This window comes from Lipomyces oligophaga (genome assembly GCF_038497815.1).
Source record: "Lipomyces oligophaga strain CBS 7107 unplaced genomic scaffold V1516scaffold_6, whole genome shotgun sequence".
NCBI classification, from domain to species: domain Eukaryota; kingdom Fungi; phylum Ascomycota; class Lipomycetes; order Lipomycetales; family Lipomycetaceae; genus Lipomyces; species [Lipomyces] oligophaga.
The window spans coordinates 274,946-289,982 of NW_027117790.1; the positions used below are offsets into that span (position 1 = coordinate 274,946).

At 44.7% G+C, this 15,037-nt stretch overlaps 8 protein-coding genes across 8 annotated transcripts; 3 read left to right on the forward strand and 5 right to left on the reverse strand.

The window, feature by feature from the left end:
- Positions 1-396: 396 nt before the first annotated feature.
- Positions 397-1,671, reverse strand: V1516DRAFT_665355 (uncharacterized protein; the record flags this gene model as incomplete). The annotated part of the gene is made up of 1 exon (XM_066920665.1): positions 397-1,671. The coding sequence occupies one exon, from the start codon at positions 1,669-1,671 to the stop codon at positions 397-399; it is 1,275 nt and encodes a 424-aa protein (XP_066776077.1).
- Positions 1,672-3,627: 1,956 nt separating this feature from the next.
- Positions 3,628-4,877, reverse strand: V1516DRAFT_455730 (aquaporin-like protein). The gene has a single exon (XM_066919068.1). It carries the CDS (start codon positions 4,743-4,745, stop codon positions 3,897-3,899), a length of 849 nt encoding a protein of 282 aa, XP_066776078.1. The 5' UTR covers positions 4,746-4,877; the 3' UTR covers positions 3,628-3,896.
- Positions 4,878-7,008: 2,131 nt separating this feature from the next.
- Positions 7,009-8,727, reverse strand: V1516DRAFT_696547 (general substrate transporter; the record flags this gene model as incomplete). Its single annotated transcript, XM_066924041.1, has 2 exons — positions 7,009-8,520; positions 8,548-8,727. The coding sequence occupies 2 exons, from the start codon at positions 8,725-8,727 to the stop codon at positions 7,009-7,011; spliced, it is 1,692 nt and encodes a 563-aa protein (XP_066776079.1).
- A 966-nt stretch (positions 8,728-9,693) lies between these two features.
- V1516DRAFT_665358 (ribosomal protein P1) lies at positions 9,694-10,236 on the forward strand (the record flags this gene model as incomplete). Its single annotated transcript, XM_066920666.1, has 4 exons — positions 9,694-9,718; positions 9,792-9,880; positions 9,942-10,134; positions 10,217-10,236. The coding sequence occupies 4 exons, from the start codon at positions 9,694-9,696 to the stop codon at positions 10,234-10,236; spliced, it is 327 nt and encodes a 108-aa protein (XP_066776080.1).
- A 455-nt stretch (positions 10,237-10,691) lies between these two features.
- Positions 10,692-11,933, forward strand: V1516DRAFT_712982 (PQ loop repeat-domain-containing protein). Its single transcript, XM_066924297.1, has 2 exons — positions 10,692-10,953; positions 11,022-11,933. Exons 1-2 carry the CDS (start codon positions 10,841-10,843, stop codon positions 11,818-11,820), a joined length of 912 nt encoding a protein of 303 aa, XP_066776081.1. The 5' UTR covers positions 10,692-10,840; the 3' UTR covers positions 11,821-11,933.
- Positions 11,749-12,846, reverse strand: V1516DRAFT_678166 (ML domain-containing protein). The gene has a single exon (XM_066922715.1). The coding sequence runs from the start codon at positions 12,742-12,744 to the stop codon at positions 12,208-12,210; it is 537 nt and encodes a 178-aa protein (XP_066776082.1). The 5' UTR covers positions 12,745-12,846; the 3' UTR covers positions 11,749-12,207.
- Positions 12,847-13,064: 218 nt separating this feature from the next.
- Positions 13,065-14,122, forward strand: V1516DRAFT_678168 (ATPase, V1 complex, subunit F). The gene is made up of 4 exons (XM_066922716.1): positions 13,065-13,182; positions 13,469-13,687; positions 13,739-13,826; positions 13,877-14,122. The coding sequence occupies exons 2-4, from the start codon at positions 13,469-13,471 to the stop codon at positions 13,927-13,929; spliced, it is 360 nt and encodes a 119-aa protein (XP_066776083.1). The 5' UTR covers positions 13,065-13,182; the 3' UTR covers positions 13,930-14,122.
- On the reverse strand, positions 14,017-14,935 carry V1516DRAFT_678173 (trimeric LpxA-like protein). Its single transcript, XM_066922717.1, has 3 exons — positions 14,877-14,935; positions 14,606-14,823; positions 14,017-14,539 (listed from the first exon to the last, which is right to left on the reverse strand). Exons 1-3 carry the CDS (start codon positions 14,907-14,909, stop codon positions 14,161-14,163), a joined length of 630 nt encoding a protein of 209 aa, XP_066776084.1. The 5' UTR covers positions 14,910-14,935; the 3' UTR covers positions 14,017-14,160.
- Positions 14,936-15,037: the final 102 nt, after the last annotated feature.

The window sequence follows — 15,037 nt, forward strand, 5'->3', positions numbered from 1 at the left end:
TGTCAGAAATTTTACAGTACTAATACCTATTTTACTGTGGAAGAAAATATTTATTGGACTCACTCCGAATCCTGCTACGATGATATTCTGTCTAATGCAACGGAATCTAAAGCCTCTTCAAAGTCATATAAATCTACATTTTTGCGGAGAATGCGGATAATAAATTCATAAAACCTATATGAACGCTCGAATGGTTCCTAATCAAATTACATTTTCCTATGCCTTTCCGTCCTATGTACCTTTTCCAAATAATAAAACAATCCTAAAACAAAATAATTAACACCATGTATCGCTTCTCGTAACGAGATTTACAGTTCTGCAAAAATTACTCGAGCTACTCCAATCCTGTCCAGTAGTATATGCTTCATAATGCAAATAATAGTACCCATAATACACTCAATCGACCGGCTCGATCAAGATAACAGTCTGCATCAAATACGGCCGACACGAGTTCTGCTCGTAGTTATATCGCTTCCAACCAGAAGGAAGCGGCACCCTATCTTCTTCTTTCATTTGTCCTAGTAATCTCCACATTTCTCCCACTCCGCCCCAAGCACATTCGTTCCGCTGATTGCTTATACCTGGACATCTACTCGGGCATTCCGTTCGACGCGCCCCCGAAAAATCTACTTCGTCCTTATGCTCCACAAATGTAGCACCACGCCGCTTCGCTGCAAAGAAAGGAATCAATTTAACTCGAATCCCGGTTCGGCTGAATACTTCAGCATTCCATCTTCGAACAACAACATCCTTCGTGCGCCGAATACAACGCCTATCAATAAGATGACTTATTTTTGCAGCCAGAATCGAAGGAACTGTTGAATACCAAAAACTATATGATTCTGATTTACCTTCTGCTTCTTCAACTTTAGAAGAGGCAGTTCGTGAAGAAGAAGTTAAACTAACAAATGGACATTGCGAAGAAGATGGTTCATCTGAGGGACTTTCTGCTGGCATTTCGTCATCGGCGCTATAATTACTACCAGCCTCATCAAATGTGCAATCGATAGAATCGTCCTCGTGAGAATCAGCCTGTACAGTTTCCGAATTACTTATAGATGCCGGTTTAGACAGACCAGAGTCTATATCCATAAGGGTACTGCCTCCGTCAGACAATTTCGAAAGGTCCTCAAGCGATACTACTCTCAAATCTGAATTTGAAAACAAAGTCGATTTTTGGCTGGCCTGTTGCACAGAAACAGGACCTGTTGATTTTGGCTGCTTGAATTCAACAGGCGACCGGCGCCGACTAATAACAACAGCATTCACAGCATTGACGAAGTTGACCCATTGCGCTTTAGTAACACCTCGAGGTGCCATGTATTCTGATTGATAGCTATCGTTTGCATCAAAGCCTTGGAGACTAGTGTGCTGAGATCGTGCAAGAATAGCTATAGAATGCGCTGACCTGTGCTCAAACGGATCGGGGATATTGGACATTGATGACGGCAAAAAGTTCATGGCACTTTCGTATACAGGCCCCCAGCTTTCCATTGGAGAATAGAATCCCTGCGTAGACGGGTAAATATTTGGAGGAAGTGGAGCCGAACTAGATGAAACGTCATCCTTGGACGGGTCAAGTTCGGTAATTCTGCATTTTTGCGCGCTCGTAATCAGGTCGTCTTGCGAGATGGACGGACTGGAGTTACGGCCCATCTCTGTTGGCGACATGGCTGACAAAAGATTGTGCGACGACAGATTGAAGATGAGAAGACAGCAGAATTTGAAGCAACTTGGGATGCTACTGTCACCTGAGTCTATCGTCTCTTCTGTATAGCGAGATGCAAGAAAGCTTTGTGAAAGGAGAGTAAAGTATTGTACACAACAGCAAACAAGGATCAGAAGAAGAACACTAAAACGAAAAAAAATAAAATAAAATAAATAACAAAACAGAGTAAACAAAGGAGACAAGAAAATGTTTAAAACAAGAAAACTGATGCGAAGAAATTGAAAAGCAGTGACTCCAATTCGGAGCTGGATAAACTCCTGCTCCTGCTCTTTCGTACTCGCTGACGATGGAATCTGCTTCGCGCCTTTTTGGCTGCTGATGATATTGTCACTCTGGAATTGTACCGGGCCCTGGATCTAACCCCTCTCTTTTGTCAATTGTCCCGGAAAAACACAGTTTTCTGAGGAAGAGTCGCCAAATTAGGCGGGGCAACGGGATCGAGTTCATCCGACCGAGGGTGATGACAAACACTAACACCTTATGTTGCTGACAAGCCTTCGCGAAACTCCATATCTGCAGATGGAGGTAAACCCCCTGTTGGTTCAGAAGGCGTAAGACATTTTGATAGACTGTTGGAAATTGTATAATTCGTCGATTAATAGTGAGCTGAGAAACAAATAAGAAACACCGGGATTACTGTAATTCATTGATGGAAGGCAATATTTGAAATTATAATGTTCTGGGAGAGGAATTCCATCTGCAGCTTTTTATAGAAATAACTTTTTGGAGTCAAATTCAGCGAGTACTACAGTCGTAAATCTTAGTAAGTCCGCTGCGTTAAGGTAGGGACAGAAATGTAACATACGAGGACCGAGGATCATTTGAGAGCAGGCGTCTTATAATCTCACTTTTGCGTGTTCTTAAAAGTTTTGAAGATGGGTGACCGCGAGGGTTTTAGATCCATGCAGTGCGGTACGTTCAATTCAGTATAGTACTGCAGTTACTTGAATTTAGTTTTTCGAGTCATGGACCGATTTCGCGGTGGGCTACGTCCGTTTACTGCACATTATTGTTCTATATACTACGTGTGCGGGCTACTAGTTCTTCATCCATCCATTTGAATGAAGCGCAGACCGCGCAGTCATTCATTATATTAACTGTTGTGGCGACGACAACCTCTGGAAATACCGAGAAGTCTTTTCAAACCAAAGCTAGCCGCCTCACAATGACAATCATTTATCGTTCGGAGCTCTGAAATCCTTCAAATCTAGAGCACTGTGAACTCCTTACACTGCAGAGTTTAGAGATTGCGTTTCTCCATGAACATGGCGTCAATTTTACCTAATATTCTTCCTTGCTATTTTGCACAGGTCTATTTTGCACAGGTAGACAGCAGAATCAGTAGACAGCGCACTCCTCTCTCCTTGATCTAAATAAGAGCTAAACATCAGCCGAACATTAACTGTCTGATCGTTTATGCCGCGTTTCGTAGTGAAACAATTCCCATCCTCAGCGCCAACAGCTGACTTCCAGTATACTGATCCGGACAAGTCTCCGTGCCTGCTGCAGCCTCCTGGTCTCCGTGTTTCCGCACAGTGTGATCCGAATCGAGCGCAACTAGGAGACAACACAGCCGACCGCTCGACGACTACTTTCACGACTCTTCGTTCTAGGCGTGCTGTCAACTGATCAGCCAGTCCACTCCCTGCTCGATCCGCGTTTTGTAAACACAGCAAATATGTGATGAGAGCATCGCAACCAGAACCAACTGGAGTCAGACACAAGTGGGAGGACAAAACTCAAAACTACCGAAAGATAAACAACGCACGTAACGAAATGTCTGAACAGCCATCGGTCTTGCGCCACAGCTACGGGAAGTCGGGGTTAGGCGATGCGATCAGTGGTGGTAAACTTATCTAGCCGTTACGTAGACCATTCTCCTGAATGCTAGCACAAAGCGGGTTTAGCTCTGGTCCTCAGCATGGCAGTATACAACTGGAACTGTGATGGGATAACTGACTACAAGCACCGAGCTGGAAAGAATCACATTTGCAGCAGAGACATTGAAGACAGCAAACGAATAAGATGAAAACAATGATATTAATACGATTAACCAGTGGAATATGATACAAACATTAGATTAGAAAATGGCCTCCAATAATACTTGAAAGAAAAGACAGATGATAAAAGATTAAGCCCTCTCCGATACATACTCATAATTTTTTGTCTATGCCTTGTTGCGGAGGAGTCCCTCGAGATCAGAGTATCCGTCGTCATCCTGGCCAGGATTAGTGGTCTCATAGTGAAGAAACTGCAACAGATGATATAGAGCAGCAGCCATAACTGACCCAAGAATGGGACCAAGCCAGTAAATGTAGTGGTAGTTGGGGAAAGAAGCCATCGCAACATTGGGACCAAATGAACGAGCAGGGTTAATGCCCGCACCGGTGAAGTAGACGCCCACAAGATGATCTATGAATAGCGAAAGACCGATGAAGAGAGGAGCCATCCCTCGGGAACGGCGCTTCTGAGCAGCGCAGAGTAGAACAGTGATGCAGAGCTGGGCAGTAAGGAAGGCCTCGATAAAAAGACCACGAGAACGAGAAACATCTGGTCCAAGGGTGTTTGAGAACAGAATTGGACCGGGAGTGACAGCGTCAACTACACCAGCTGCAGCCATACCCGCAATGATTTGAGTGACCATGAGAAGTACTGCTCTAATTGGGGAGATCGCACCAACAAGAGCGAGAGAGAGGGAGACGCAAGGGTTGAGCTGTCCACCGGAGACTTTAAAAAAGATCGCGACATTAGCAGCGACTGAAAAGCCAAAACCGCACGAGATCATGACGAGCTGAGCCGGATTCGGGGTTGCGATAGCATCAGAGGTGGAGTTTGCAGCCTGAGCAATTGCAAAAGCCATGAAAAGGAATAGGAAAGTTCCACAAAACTCGCCGATCACGGCGACGAGGTGGTTACGCGCGCTGTCGGGAAGACCCATGACAGCGATCTGTGAATCTGACTGCATGGACTTCTCAATGACGGGTGTTTCTGGTAGTTCTGAGGAGGAGTCGGCCATTATGCAAAGATGTGTAGGTGAAGTATATCTTGGATGGGACAATACTAGGATGAGGGGGAAGGGACTATGGAGGAAGGCGTGGAAGGTGGTGTGGAAGAAGAAGAAAAAAGTCTGGAAGGAGCGGAGAAGGACTTTAAATAGAAATCTAGCACTAGTATGATGAGCTCGGCCTAGTAGAGAAGGAGTAGGAAGAAGCACAGTGAGGAGAGTATAAAAAAAAAGCAGGAGACACGAAGCCGGGTCAAGGCGGCAGCCGGTACCAGGATGGAGCGAGGCTGCAAGGCGAGGCAATGCAAGAGTAAAGCAAAAGCAATGTACAGCAAGCAAGGGCAGGCGAGCGAGGCAAGGCGAAGGCAAAGACGGCCCGGTAATACGAGGCAAGACGAGGCAATACAGGGCACAAGGCAGCAGGTTGACGGTTAAAATCCGAGAGAAGTGTGACGGCCGTCCTGGACAGTATACGAAGGGGGATCAAGAGAAGAGAGAAACCGGTAAGAAGGACTCATCGACTATTGTTCTACAAATGTTCATCTTTTCGGTATTTGGCAAGCAATATGTTTATAATTGGATTGAAATAGCTGTTCTACTGTTCGATCCTACATCCGTACTATTTTGCAGTACAACTCACTTACTGCTGTGTCTATGCAGGACGGTACTTTATTAAAACTAGGATTCTAAATGGCACCGGCCGTGCCAGCAATCCCAACGAAGATCGCCCCAACCTGTCCAACCAGAGTAGAAAAAATTCAGACAAGAAAGCTGGCGCTCCTGATTACTTTACGCCGACGCACGCACGCACGAGCTTCGACAACAAAACCAAAAATTCAAGGAGTAACACGAGCTCTTTTGGTTCATTTTCGTCAATCGTTTTCTCGCTTCTTTATTCTATTTTTGCTGCTCCGCTCCTTTGACCGTTCTGTCTGCTCTTGTCCGTCTGTCTCCGTTCTTATTGCTGCTCAGCTGAACAGATAACTGCTTTACTCTCTTCGATGCAGGAGCAAAAGCAAGGGCCGTATACGGCAGAGTTGCTACCCAAGCAGGACAAACGTAAACAAATATAGAGTTGAGGATGATCTACGGATGGCCAACGACAACTGGCGGCGGCATCGCAAGCCAGCGAACAGCTGGGCTTCAGTCTATTGTGCTGTGGAACCATCAAAGAACACAGACAGGCAACCGGTCGCCAACCGTCGCATTACGTCGGGCATGAACTGGACTGACTAGCACCTTCTATGCATCGACAATGGCCCGCACGAAATGCGTTGGTCCTGCGAACAACTACCGGCGAAGAGTTTCTGCCTCGGCTGCCACCAAGTCTGGCGTTTTGCCACACTGAATTTTCTGGGCCGCCTTGTGCCTTCTCGGGATTTTCTTCTATTTTTTCTTCCGCCATCTCCTGCTTCTTCTTGTGTCCGTCCGTCCCCTCCCATACACATCGAAGATCCGACAGATCCTACAACAGACTCAATATTTCCATGTACCCAAACAGAACTCTAATACACAGATTGCCTCGTTAGAGTCCAGTGGCTTACTTTCAAAGCACTCTCCAAACTCTATGAGCACTTGGTCCAGTTGACTTCACTGCTATCGGTCTGTACGGCTCTAGCCGGACTTGTCCTTCCTCTCTTCCTTCCTCTCTCCTCTATCTAGCTGTACCGATAATCTCCCTCCGACCGATAGATGGCTCCCTCCCAACAAGGTACAAACCACTCGACCGTGCTCACACTAGAACCGAAACGGTCTGTTCCTATTTTTAAACGTTCTCGTACTTTCTCGTTATAAAGTGCTCCTTGCTCGCGTGGGTGACGTCACGTTGTTGTCCGATCTCGCGCCCCTCGCTTCTACTTCATGTTTCCAGCTTTCGAATACTATTTGCCTCAATCTACGATACGGTCCGCTCCATGCACTATCGAAACTGAACTACCTTATAGTAGGCTATATTATACTATATTATATTGCACGAAATTCTGCGTTACACGGAATCCTCTATACCGATCTTAGTTCTTGCTTTTTGTGCGCACTTTTTGTGTTTAATCTGCGACGCCTACCGTCGCAGTTGCGCCCGTACTGATACTCAGCACGTTCAGCACAATTACGTAAACAGGCCATCTAACCCCATGTGTCATTCACTGTATCATTGCCGGTTCAGTCTATGTCTCTAGCAACCTCAAAATTAGCCTTCCCCCGTCTCTAAGTCAAATGCGCCCCTTGCTCTGTAGTCTGCCTCCGCATCTTACTCCACACCAACTTTCTCACCCCTGTCTCAGTCGTCATTTCTCTGGCCTGCGCTCTCATAGTGTCGCCGTGCCTCCCGACTCAGCGCAAGACTCCGCTCGACTCCGAAGCCGTCCTCGAATAGCCCTTGAATATCCTCCAGCGTCAGATACGATGTTTCGGGATAGAAAAAGTATACCAGTGTCTCTCCAACTAAGCACATCAGTGCATACAGCACGAAGGTACCGCCTGGCGTGATCGTGTCCATCAGTGTCAGAAATGTGGCAGAGACGATCATGTTTGTGCCCCAGTTTGTCGCCGTAGCCATCGACGTGCCAACTCCTCTCACCTGCATTGGAAAGAGCTCAGACTGCTGCCATGGCACATTTCCTATTCCCATAGCATAAAAGGCGACGTACAAAACCATCGCAAGTAGCACAATTTTGGGCCAGGCTCCGCTAGACGCATCTCGTGCAATGTCGTCCAAAACGATTTGAATCGACAGCCCGCTCACAACCATCATCACCGCCATCACCCACAGAGTCGACAGCAGCATGCGCCGTCTGCCGAGTCGGTCGATCAGCGTGAACGCAACAACAGTGAACGTGAGATTTGTGCCCGCGATGGCTAGTGACACGGTTGCGGGATCTTTGAAACCAACCATTTCAAACAGCGTTGCCGCAAAGTACATCATCGAATTGAACCCTACACACTGTTGGATGGCTTGCAATCCGCACGCAATCACCAGCGACCGCACGTACGCCCGCACACTGAAAATCTCGCGGATCTCCATCGCGATCTTTGCCAACCGGCCAAGTTCTCGGTGTTCATCGCTGTTGAACTCCTGCAGAAGTTCAAGCTTCTTGATAACCAAATGCTCTGGAACAACACCTTTGCGGGGTGAATAGATCAGTCGAATGACCTTTTTGGCCTCCTCCAATCTGCTTTCGCGAATCAAGAATCGCGGTGTCTCTGGCATGCAAGTGAACACAATCATCTGCGTCAACGCGGGAATCGTACCGATGCCTACCAAAACCCGCCAGCCTCCGTTGCGGTTACCTAACAAGGCTCCCAAGATATATGCAATGACCTGGCCTCCCGTAATTGCTATCGAATTGATGATCACCAGCCGTCCTCGAAAACGACCAGGCGCCATTTCTGAGATATAGAGCGGTGCAACCAGCGATGCAATACCTACTCCCCAGCCCATGACAAATCTTCCCTCGACCATCGTAGTGACTGCGTGGGAATTCGCTTGGGTCAGAGCACCAATAATGAACAACACGTTTGCACCAAAAATTACCCATTTGCGACCAAATGTATCAGCAAGTGAGCCTCCAATAACCGCTCCCAGAAAAGCACCGAACGAAGTTGCTGATGTTATGACCTCCTTGTCCTGCGCGGTAATTTCACGACCGAGATCTGTCCCGGTCGCAATCAGTGCTGCAGAGATATACCCTGTGTCGTATCCAAATAAGAAGCCAGAGAACGACACTAGAATTGTAAGCAAAAATATGAAGGTGTTCAGGTCGACATCCTCAATGTCGACCTCATCACTCGACTGAATTGCGTCCGAACCCGACAAAACTGATAAATTGTCCTCATCGTTCCTCGTATTCGACAGCCTTGTTCCGTCCAGCTCTCCAATGCTCTCATTTCCATTATATTCGCTATCTTCTCCAGAGTGATGCAGATGCTGTGAGTGTGTCAGTCGCTCGATAGGACTCTCTCTCGGAAGATGGTCATATGTCGACGAAGAGCCCGCCATTTGTCGTATCCGCTTGAAGCTGAAGCTACTCGTCAAAGTCGTCTCACTTTCGCTGTATTTCCAGTGCCGGCTATGTTACTTCACTGTTTGTTATTTGCAGCTATCGCGTAGACAGGAATAACAAGACGTATGCGACTCCTTCTGTCCACATAGCGATTACCAGGCGCTCGTGGTCGTCCTCCCAATTTCGGTCGGGATTGTCCCTACGTGCCTTGCTCTTCCCCGCGATAAATTAAAGTTCGCGCCGAACTGTTATCCTTGCACGTGATGGAGTATACAACCGATGAATGAAGTGCTTAAGTGGGCGGAATGGAAATGACTATTATATAATGAATTAATTATTATTGTCCTTATACTTTAGGACATCTGATGCAAAAATCAGCATTTTGATGTAATACAATTGAAAGGTTAAAGGAGAATATGCTCGAGACGCGTCCTCAACGCGTCTATCGTCGGCCCGCAAGAGCTCTCTGTATATTCCCAGGAGCCGATCCGTCGTACTGCTAGATTTGTCGAACCCGCATTAATCTTGATTGCAGGGTCTATTTAGCAGAAATATCTACGATGAATATGAAAACTTGAGTTAAACTAATTCAAGGGGATTTTTAACATAATTATGTAATAGAAAAAGGCATATTACACAAAATATTGCGTTTGCATTTGCCCTATATAGCCGAAGACGGAATTCACTCCGGAAGGACCACTCAACTGAGGACGACGCTCTGTTTACTGGCAAAGTGTTTTGTGTTAGCTGATATTCCGAGTGTTTAGTGTTATGAACCCTATAACACTAGCCCTAGAAGTGACTGCTTTGGTTGTGCCGCTGGGGGAGTTGTCAATCGCGAATCAAGAGCCGCATCACCAGTAGCTATAGCGAGCTTTCTTCAGCGTGTAAGCAACATATCCACTTGCAGTGACTTTACAGATTGTTAATTTGCATTTCCACATTCATAATTAGAATTAAAGATGTCTGAATCTGCTATTTCTTACGGTATGTTATTTGTTTTTCTTGTGTTGTTACTATCTTCACTCTTTTTATTCCCGAACGCTAACCTCTATTTTAGCTGCTCTCATCCTCGCTGATGCAGAGATTGAAATCACCTCCGACAAACTCCTGTCTCTGACTAAGGCTGCTGGTGTCGAGGTCGAGCCTGTATGTTATTCTTGATGTATTCGTTTTTTAGTTATCCAGTTTTACTAACGGTTCCATCTAGATCTGGGCTAGTCTGTTCGCTAAGGCTCTCGAAGGCAAGGACGTCAAGGATCTTCTCACAAACGTTGGCTCTGCTGGCTCTGCCCCTGCTGCCGTTGGTGGTGCTGCTGCTGCTGGTGGTGCTGGAGCTGAAGATGCTGAAGAGGAGGCTGCTCCCGCTGAAGAGGAGAAGGAGGAGTCCGATGATGATATGGGTATGTGCAATTTTCCCTTAACCCGCTTATCTCGCAGAAATAATATCTCTGCTGTTTAATTTTATACTAACCGTTACTGCAGGATTCGGACTGTTCGATTAAACGATTTCGATTAATAAAAAGTTTTAAGGGTTTCGAATACGATAGGGTGTATATAAAAATATATAAATTTGTTACCATTTGATGAGTTAATTCATATTTTTCTCACTGATCAATATTTCAACGAGTCAAAAGCCTTGTGAATTGGTCGTTACACTCTGAACCAAGCCTGATTGTCTATTTGTTTCAATTTCGTAAATGGCACTGACGTGATCTACTTTGTAAAAATTAGACTACCTTCGCATCTTGTTCTACATCTACTGCTCTTAATCCTTTCATTTTCTCTTATAAATCAATTTTTAGACCACTTCGTAATATTTAAAATTCTTCTTTTAATATTTTTTGTTCCATACTCTGCCTACTCATTTTATTGATTAGACAAATTAATTTCTCTAATGTTAGATCTGATTTCATGGACCGATTTAGAATGAACTGGTTTGCCTATTTAGCCTGACATCTGCAATTGTGCGGCTTGCATGGAGAACTACAGTAGGTCTATTCGACGCGATCTGTATGTCACTTCGTTAAACTTTTCCAATATATTTTCAGACCCTGGTAAAGGTTTTTCAGTCCATAGAGGTGCCTTTTTGGTTATATAATAGAGATCATGTTTTATACTGAGTGGAGGCTTGCTCTATCAGGTATTTTTGGGACTACTAGCATTGCCTGCTGGGTCGTTTTATTAGTACCCCAGCTCATAGATCAATGGCGTCTTAAATCGTTCGTATTCTAAGATTACACCTCTGTTTTAGAGAGAACGTAAAAAATATGCTAATGCCATCCTATAGATCCGAAGGAGTTTCGTTAATATTCCTTACTGTTTGGTTTCTCGGTGACTGTGCTAATCTTTTGGGTGCATTATGGGCTCGCCTTTTACCCAATGTAGTACTTTTGGCTGCTTGGTTTGTTGTTGCTGATGCAGCTGAGCTGAGTTCAGCTTTCTATTACAGATACATTTACGTTTCTGAATCGAGTAGAGTACGTGAGAGAACTGAGCCGGAAGAGGGAGAAGAATCAGATCTGCCATTATTGGCATCAGATCGACTAGGTGTTGAAGCCACAGCGTTTGCAGACGAGGAAGAACTGCTAGAGTCCCAGCTTCCAGCGAATCGGCGAGATAGTGCGCTAATTAAATATATTTTGCCCGTTCTAGGAGTATTTGTTGCTGGCGGAATAGGCTATGCATTTTCATCTCATGAACAGCCGGAAAATGACGGCGGAGACAGTGGAGATCTTCCGATATCTCTGGGCCCACAGATCCTTGGGTACATTTCAGCACTGCTGTATCTGTCAGCCAGGATACCTCAGATAATTCAGAACTATCAGAGAAAGTCTGTCCATGGTCTGTCCCTACTATTTTTCGTATATTCGACATTGGGCAATGTTACATATGCATTCCAGATCATATTATATGCTCCAAACGCTCAGTATTTGATATTGAACTTTTCCTGGATTTTGGGATCCCTAGGAACTGTGTTCCAAGATGCTATCATCTTTGCTCAGTTTTACATTTACGACAGTCGAAAAAACCCTCAAATTCAGTCAGAAGTACTACCGATGGAGAATACAGATGAAACTGCCGATTAGTCTTCAACCTACTCTTGATCCTCGAGTTAGGCTTAGGAAAGGAAGCAATCACGAATCTAGATAGAGGCATGTATTGGCATGAGAAAACAATGCTAAAAGATAAAAATTAGACATAACAGCAAAACAATTCCGGCAACTCAAATCCATTACTCCGTTAGCGTGTAGACACGGTGAACGACCAAGACCATCAACTTCAGCATAAAAAAACCACCACTAAAAACAATAGAAAAGAAAATTTAAAGCAACGATAATCTGTTGCATAAATCAATTTATAAATTAGAAAGTGCATATTGGGAGGTACTCTAATCGAACCGAATTATGCCATATAGTAAATTCAAGTCGGATCAGCTAAACCAAAAACGAACCGAATCGATCACAGAATGGCATTTACGAACGAGAAAACTCGACCGAAGCGGTAAGACATGTGATCTCAGTGTAATCCTCCTTGAAAGCGCGGGCAACAACGTTGTACTTGCCTGGAGGGATCTCGCTAGGAAGCTCAACAGACTTGCTGAACTTGATAGTGCCCTTTTCAAGAGGGCACGAGTGGTCAGCCTTTTCAAGCTGCTCGCAGAGATCGATAGTCTCCTTGACTAAACGAATAAATCCATAGCGTACTTCGACCTCAACAAATGCACCCTCAGTGATAGTATCGTAAAGATATCCTTCACCCTCAATGTAAAGGTCCTCTCCCTTTTGTGGCGGGTTCGGATTGATATTGAGGTACTTGATATCAACGAGCTGCTTTACATCAAGGTCACAAATAGCGACAGGCGACTTTCCTGGAATCGGACGAGTCGGAGCAGCAGCAACGGCAGCCTGGTTCTCGAAATCGAGCGGAGTCTGCTGAACGGAGAGGGCGTCGACTGCGGACGTAGCAGCGGCAGCAACCGCAACAAAATAAGCAAATCCTGAGAACTTCATAGCTTCGTAGTCAGAAACAATAAAAACTTTACTGATCGAGAATATAACACAAATACAAATAAACAGCAGTAAAGTGATTATGTAATTACAACTTTCGTGCAGCAAAATCCAGAAGAAAATGACGACAAAGATAACAGCATCTTTGGCAGAACTCGCCCGGCCGACCTGGTTAGGGCTATCCTCTTTAGGAAAGGAAGCCTTAGACCTGTGATTACAGATAAGGCACAGTCGGGATAATTAGTAAAGGGGTATGTGTAAAGGGGTCTAGGGCTGAGCGAATGCGGCAGGAGCTTGAGGGCAGGCTCTCAATATCGTAGGATAGCGGATTTATTTGGCCGAATTTGATAGTGTTGGCTTCGGTTTTTATTGTGCTGCCAGTTTCTTTTTCTTTCCAAGTAGAGGGAAAAAAAATTTGTTCTCGGACGAGTGTTTGTAATTGTATGTGGATTTTTGAATACTTTCTCTCTTTTGCTCCGTTTGCTTTGTGCAATTGGGTCGACAGGCAATCAGGTTTTCGCACCTTTTTTTTGTCCACCTACATGACAATCAGGCGGTAGCATTGTTTATACTTAATTTAGTTGTGTGATAAAAGTTGAATCGTTGGCTAAGTCCTGCGTTGCTCACTGTCTCCAATTGTTTCCTCAATTGTCTCCAATTTGTTCTGGTGGTCTTCGCAAGCGTGTTCTACCTAGGTCTTTGCTTCACAAAACTAACTCTTTTATAGATGGCGCAGACTGCCAGTAATCGTTCGTTCATCGCCGTTATCGGTGATGAAGATACCGTCACAGGTCTACTTCTTGCTGGAATTGGACATCTCACCGAGGATAAGCAGAAGAACTTCATGGTCGTGGATAACAAGTCTTCTGTCGATGATATCGAGTCTGCGTTTGATGACTTCACTTCCACCCGCAAAGATATCGCCGTTCTTCTCATCAACCAACATGTACGTTTCATGCCGACTTTTTGGTTTCCGTTTTACTTATCTAGCTTTAAGATTGCCGAAAAAATCAGATACAAACTTGACGGATATACCAATGCTTTCCCTGCCGTCTTGGAAATCCCATCGAAAGATCATCCCTATGGTAAATTTTATTTCTTACTGTCTTAAATTAAGTTACTAACGCGCTTTGAGATCCGGAGAAGGACAGCGTTTTGCGTCGCGTTCGGAGACTTTTTGGCGAATAGCTGCTCTGCTCTTTGTCAAGTTATATGTGCATATGTCTCTTGGACCGCTGGTCCGTCTCGTTCGTTCATGTTTACAGTTTTGTGTCATTTTTATTCCTGACATGTATTTAATTATATTGCAACTTGATCCCCACCGCGAACTCCAATTTCTAACCGATCAGAATATTAATTACCAAAAAAATCAGTCCCATGTAACGAACGACGAAATAACTCGCAATCATTACCCCCAGTCTAGTAATCAAATTCCTCGCCTACTGAGTCATCAAATACAGTACTTTTAATTTGGTCTCTGCTCTCGCTGTCTGGTACACTTCCATGTAAGACATGTATCTGTCTTGCTTGTCGCTCAAATACCTCTATAGCCGAATCTGCCAGTGTTCCTACAATCATACCAGGGTTACCAGCAACTATTGAAAAAGGTGGTATACATGCCGTGGCAGGAATCACTGTTCTAGCCCGAATCACGACACAATCTTTAATTATAGCAAATTTGCCAATAACACAATTTTCTCCGATAGACACGTGTGAGCCTATTGAAGCTGCCTCAATGACAGACTCTCGTCCAATCGTAACAAAACTTCCAATCTTTAAGGGATAGTAGACCAACGATCTTTAAAAATAAAGACCTCAATCGTCAGTTTGTATTCTTTAATCTCTCTAAACGGTCTGCACTCACCCTTTGTATAACTTGAATGCTGGCCGCAGTAGCACTTCGCTTTCTAGAAACACATATCGACCGAGACTGATGGCAACTAAGCTGGAACCGCTCGATGACTGAGGTCTAAATAAATCACCTCTTATAACACATCCTGGCATAACAGTGGAGCATCCTCCTAGAAGAATATGTTGCGAGCCGATGATAATCGCGCGACGTGATATCCGATTCCCTGATTCCTGTACCAATTAACTGACACGTACAAATAAGTAGCACCATAATTCAGCCATACTGTTTCAATGAATGCCTGTTTATTCACGGACATCTCTCGTTGTTTAATATTTATCATCACAATCTTCCACAAAGATCTAGAATATCTTGACTCTTCATATAGCGGTCGTCATGGCAACAGTATACTCACGTGAATGTTGCGGCTTGTATTTACTCTGAACT

What these genes read in the sequence shown, in the direction of transcription:
- V1516DRAFT_678168 (XM_066922716.1), top strand. Translation starts at nt 13,469, where the DNA reads ATGGCGCAGACTGCCAGTAATCGTTCGTTCATCGCCGTTATCGGTGAT. An exon ending in TTCTTCTCATCAACCAACAT is followed by an intron (nt 13,688 to 13,738) that starts GTACGTTTCATG and finishes TCTAGCTTTAAG; the next exon opens with ATTGCCGAAAAAATCAGATA. An exon ending in ATCGAAAGATCATCCCTATG is followed by an intron (nt 13,827 to 13,876) that starts GTAAATTTTATT and finishes ACGCGCTTTGAG; the next exon opens with ATCCGGAGAAGGACAGCGTT.
- V1516DRAFT_678173 (XM_066922717.1), bottom strand. Translation starts at nt 14,909, where the DNA reads ATGTCCGTGAATAAACAGGCATTCATTGAAACA. An exon ending in AACAGGCATTCATTGAAACA is followed by an intron (nt 14,824 to 14,876) that starts GTATGGCTGAAT and finishes TAATTGGTACAG; the next exon opens with GAATCAGGGAATCGGATATC. An exon ending in GCATTCAAGTTATACAAAGG is followed by an intron (nt 14,540 to 14,605) that starts GTGAGTGCAGAC and finishes TTATTTTTAAAG; the next exon opens with ATCGTTGGTCTACTATCCCT.
- V1516DRAFT_712982 (XM_066924297.1), top strand. Translation starts at nt 10,841, where the DNA reads ATGTTTTATACTGAGTGGAGGCTTGCTCTATCAGGTATTTTTGGGACT. An exon ending in GATCAATGGCGTCTTAAATC is followed by an intron (nt 10,954 to 11,021) that starts GTTCGTATTCTA and finishes GCCATCCTATAG; the next exon opens with ATCCGAAGGAGTTTCGTTAA.
- V1516DRAFT_455730 (XM_066919068.1), bottom strand. Translation starts at nt 4,745, where the DNA reads ATGGCCGACTCCTCCTCAGAACTACCAGAAACACCCGTCATTGAGAAG.
- V1516DRAFT_678166 (XM_066922715.1), bottom strand. Translation starts at nt 12,744, where the DNA reads ATGAAGTTCTCAGGATTTGCTTATTTTGTTGCGGTTGCTGCCGCTGCT.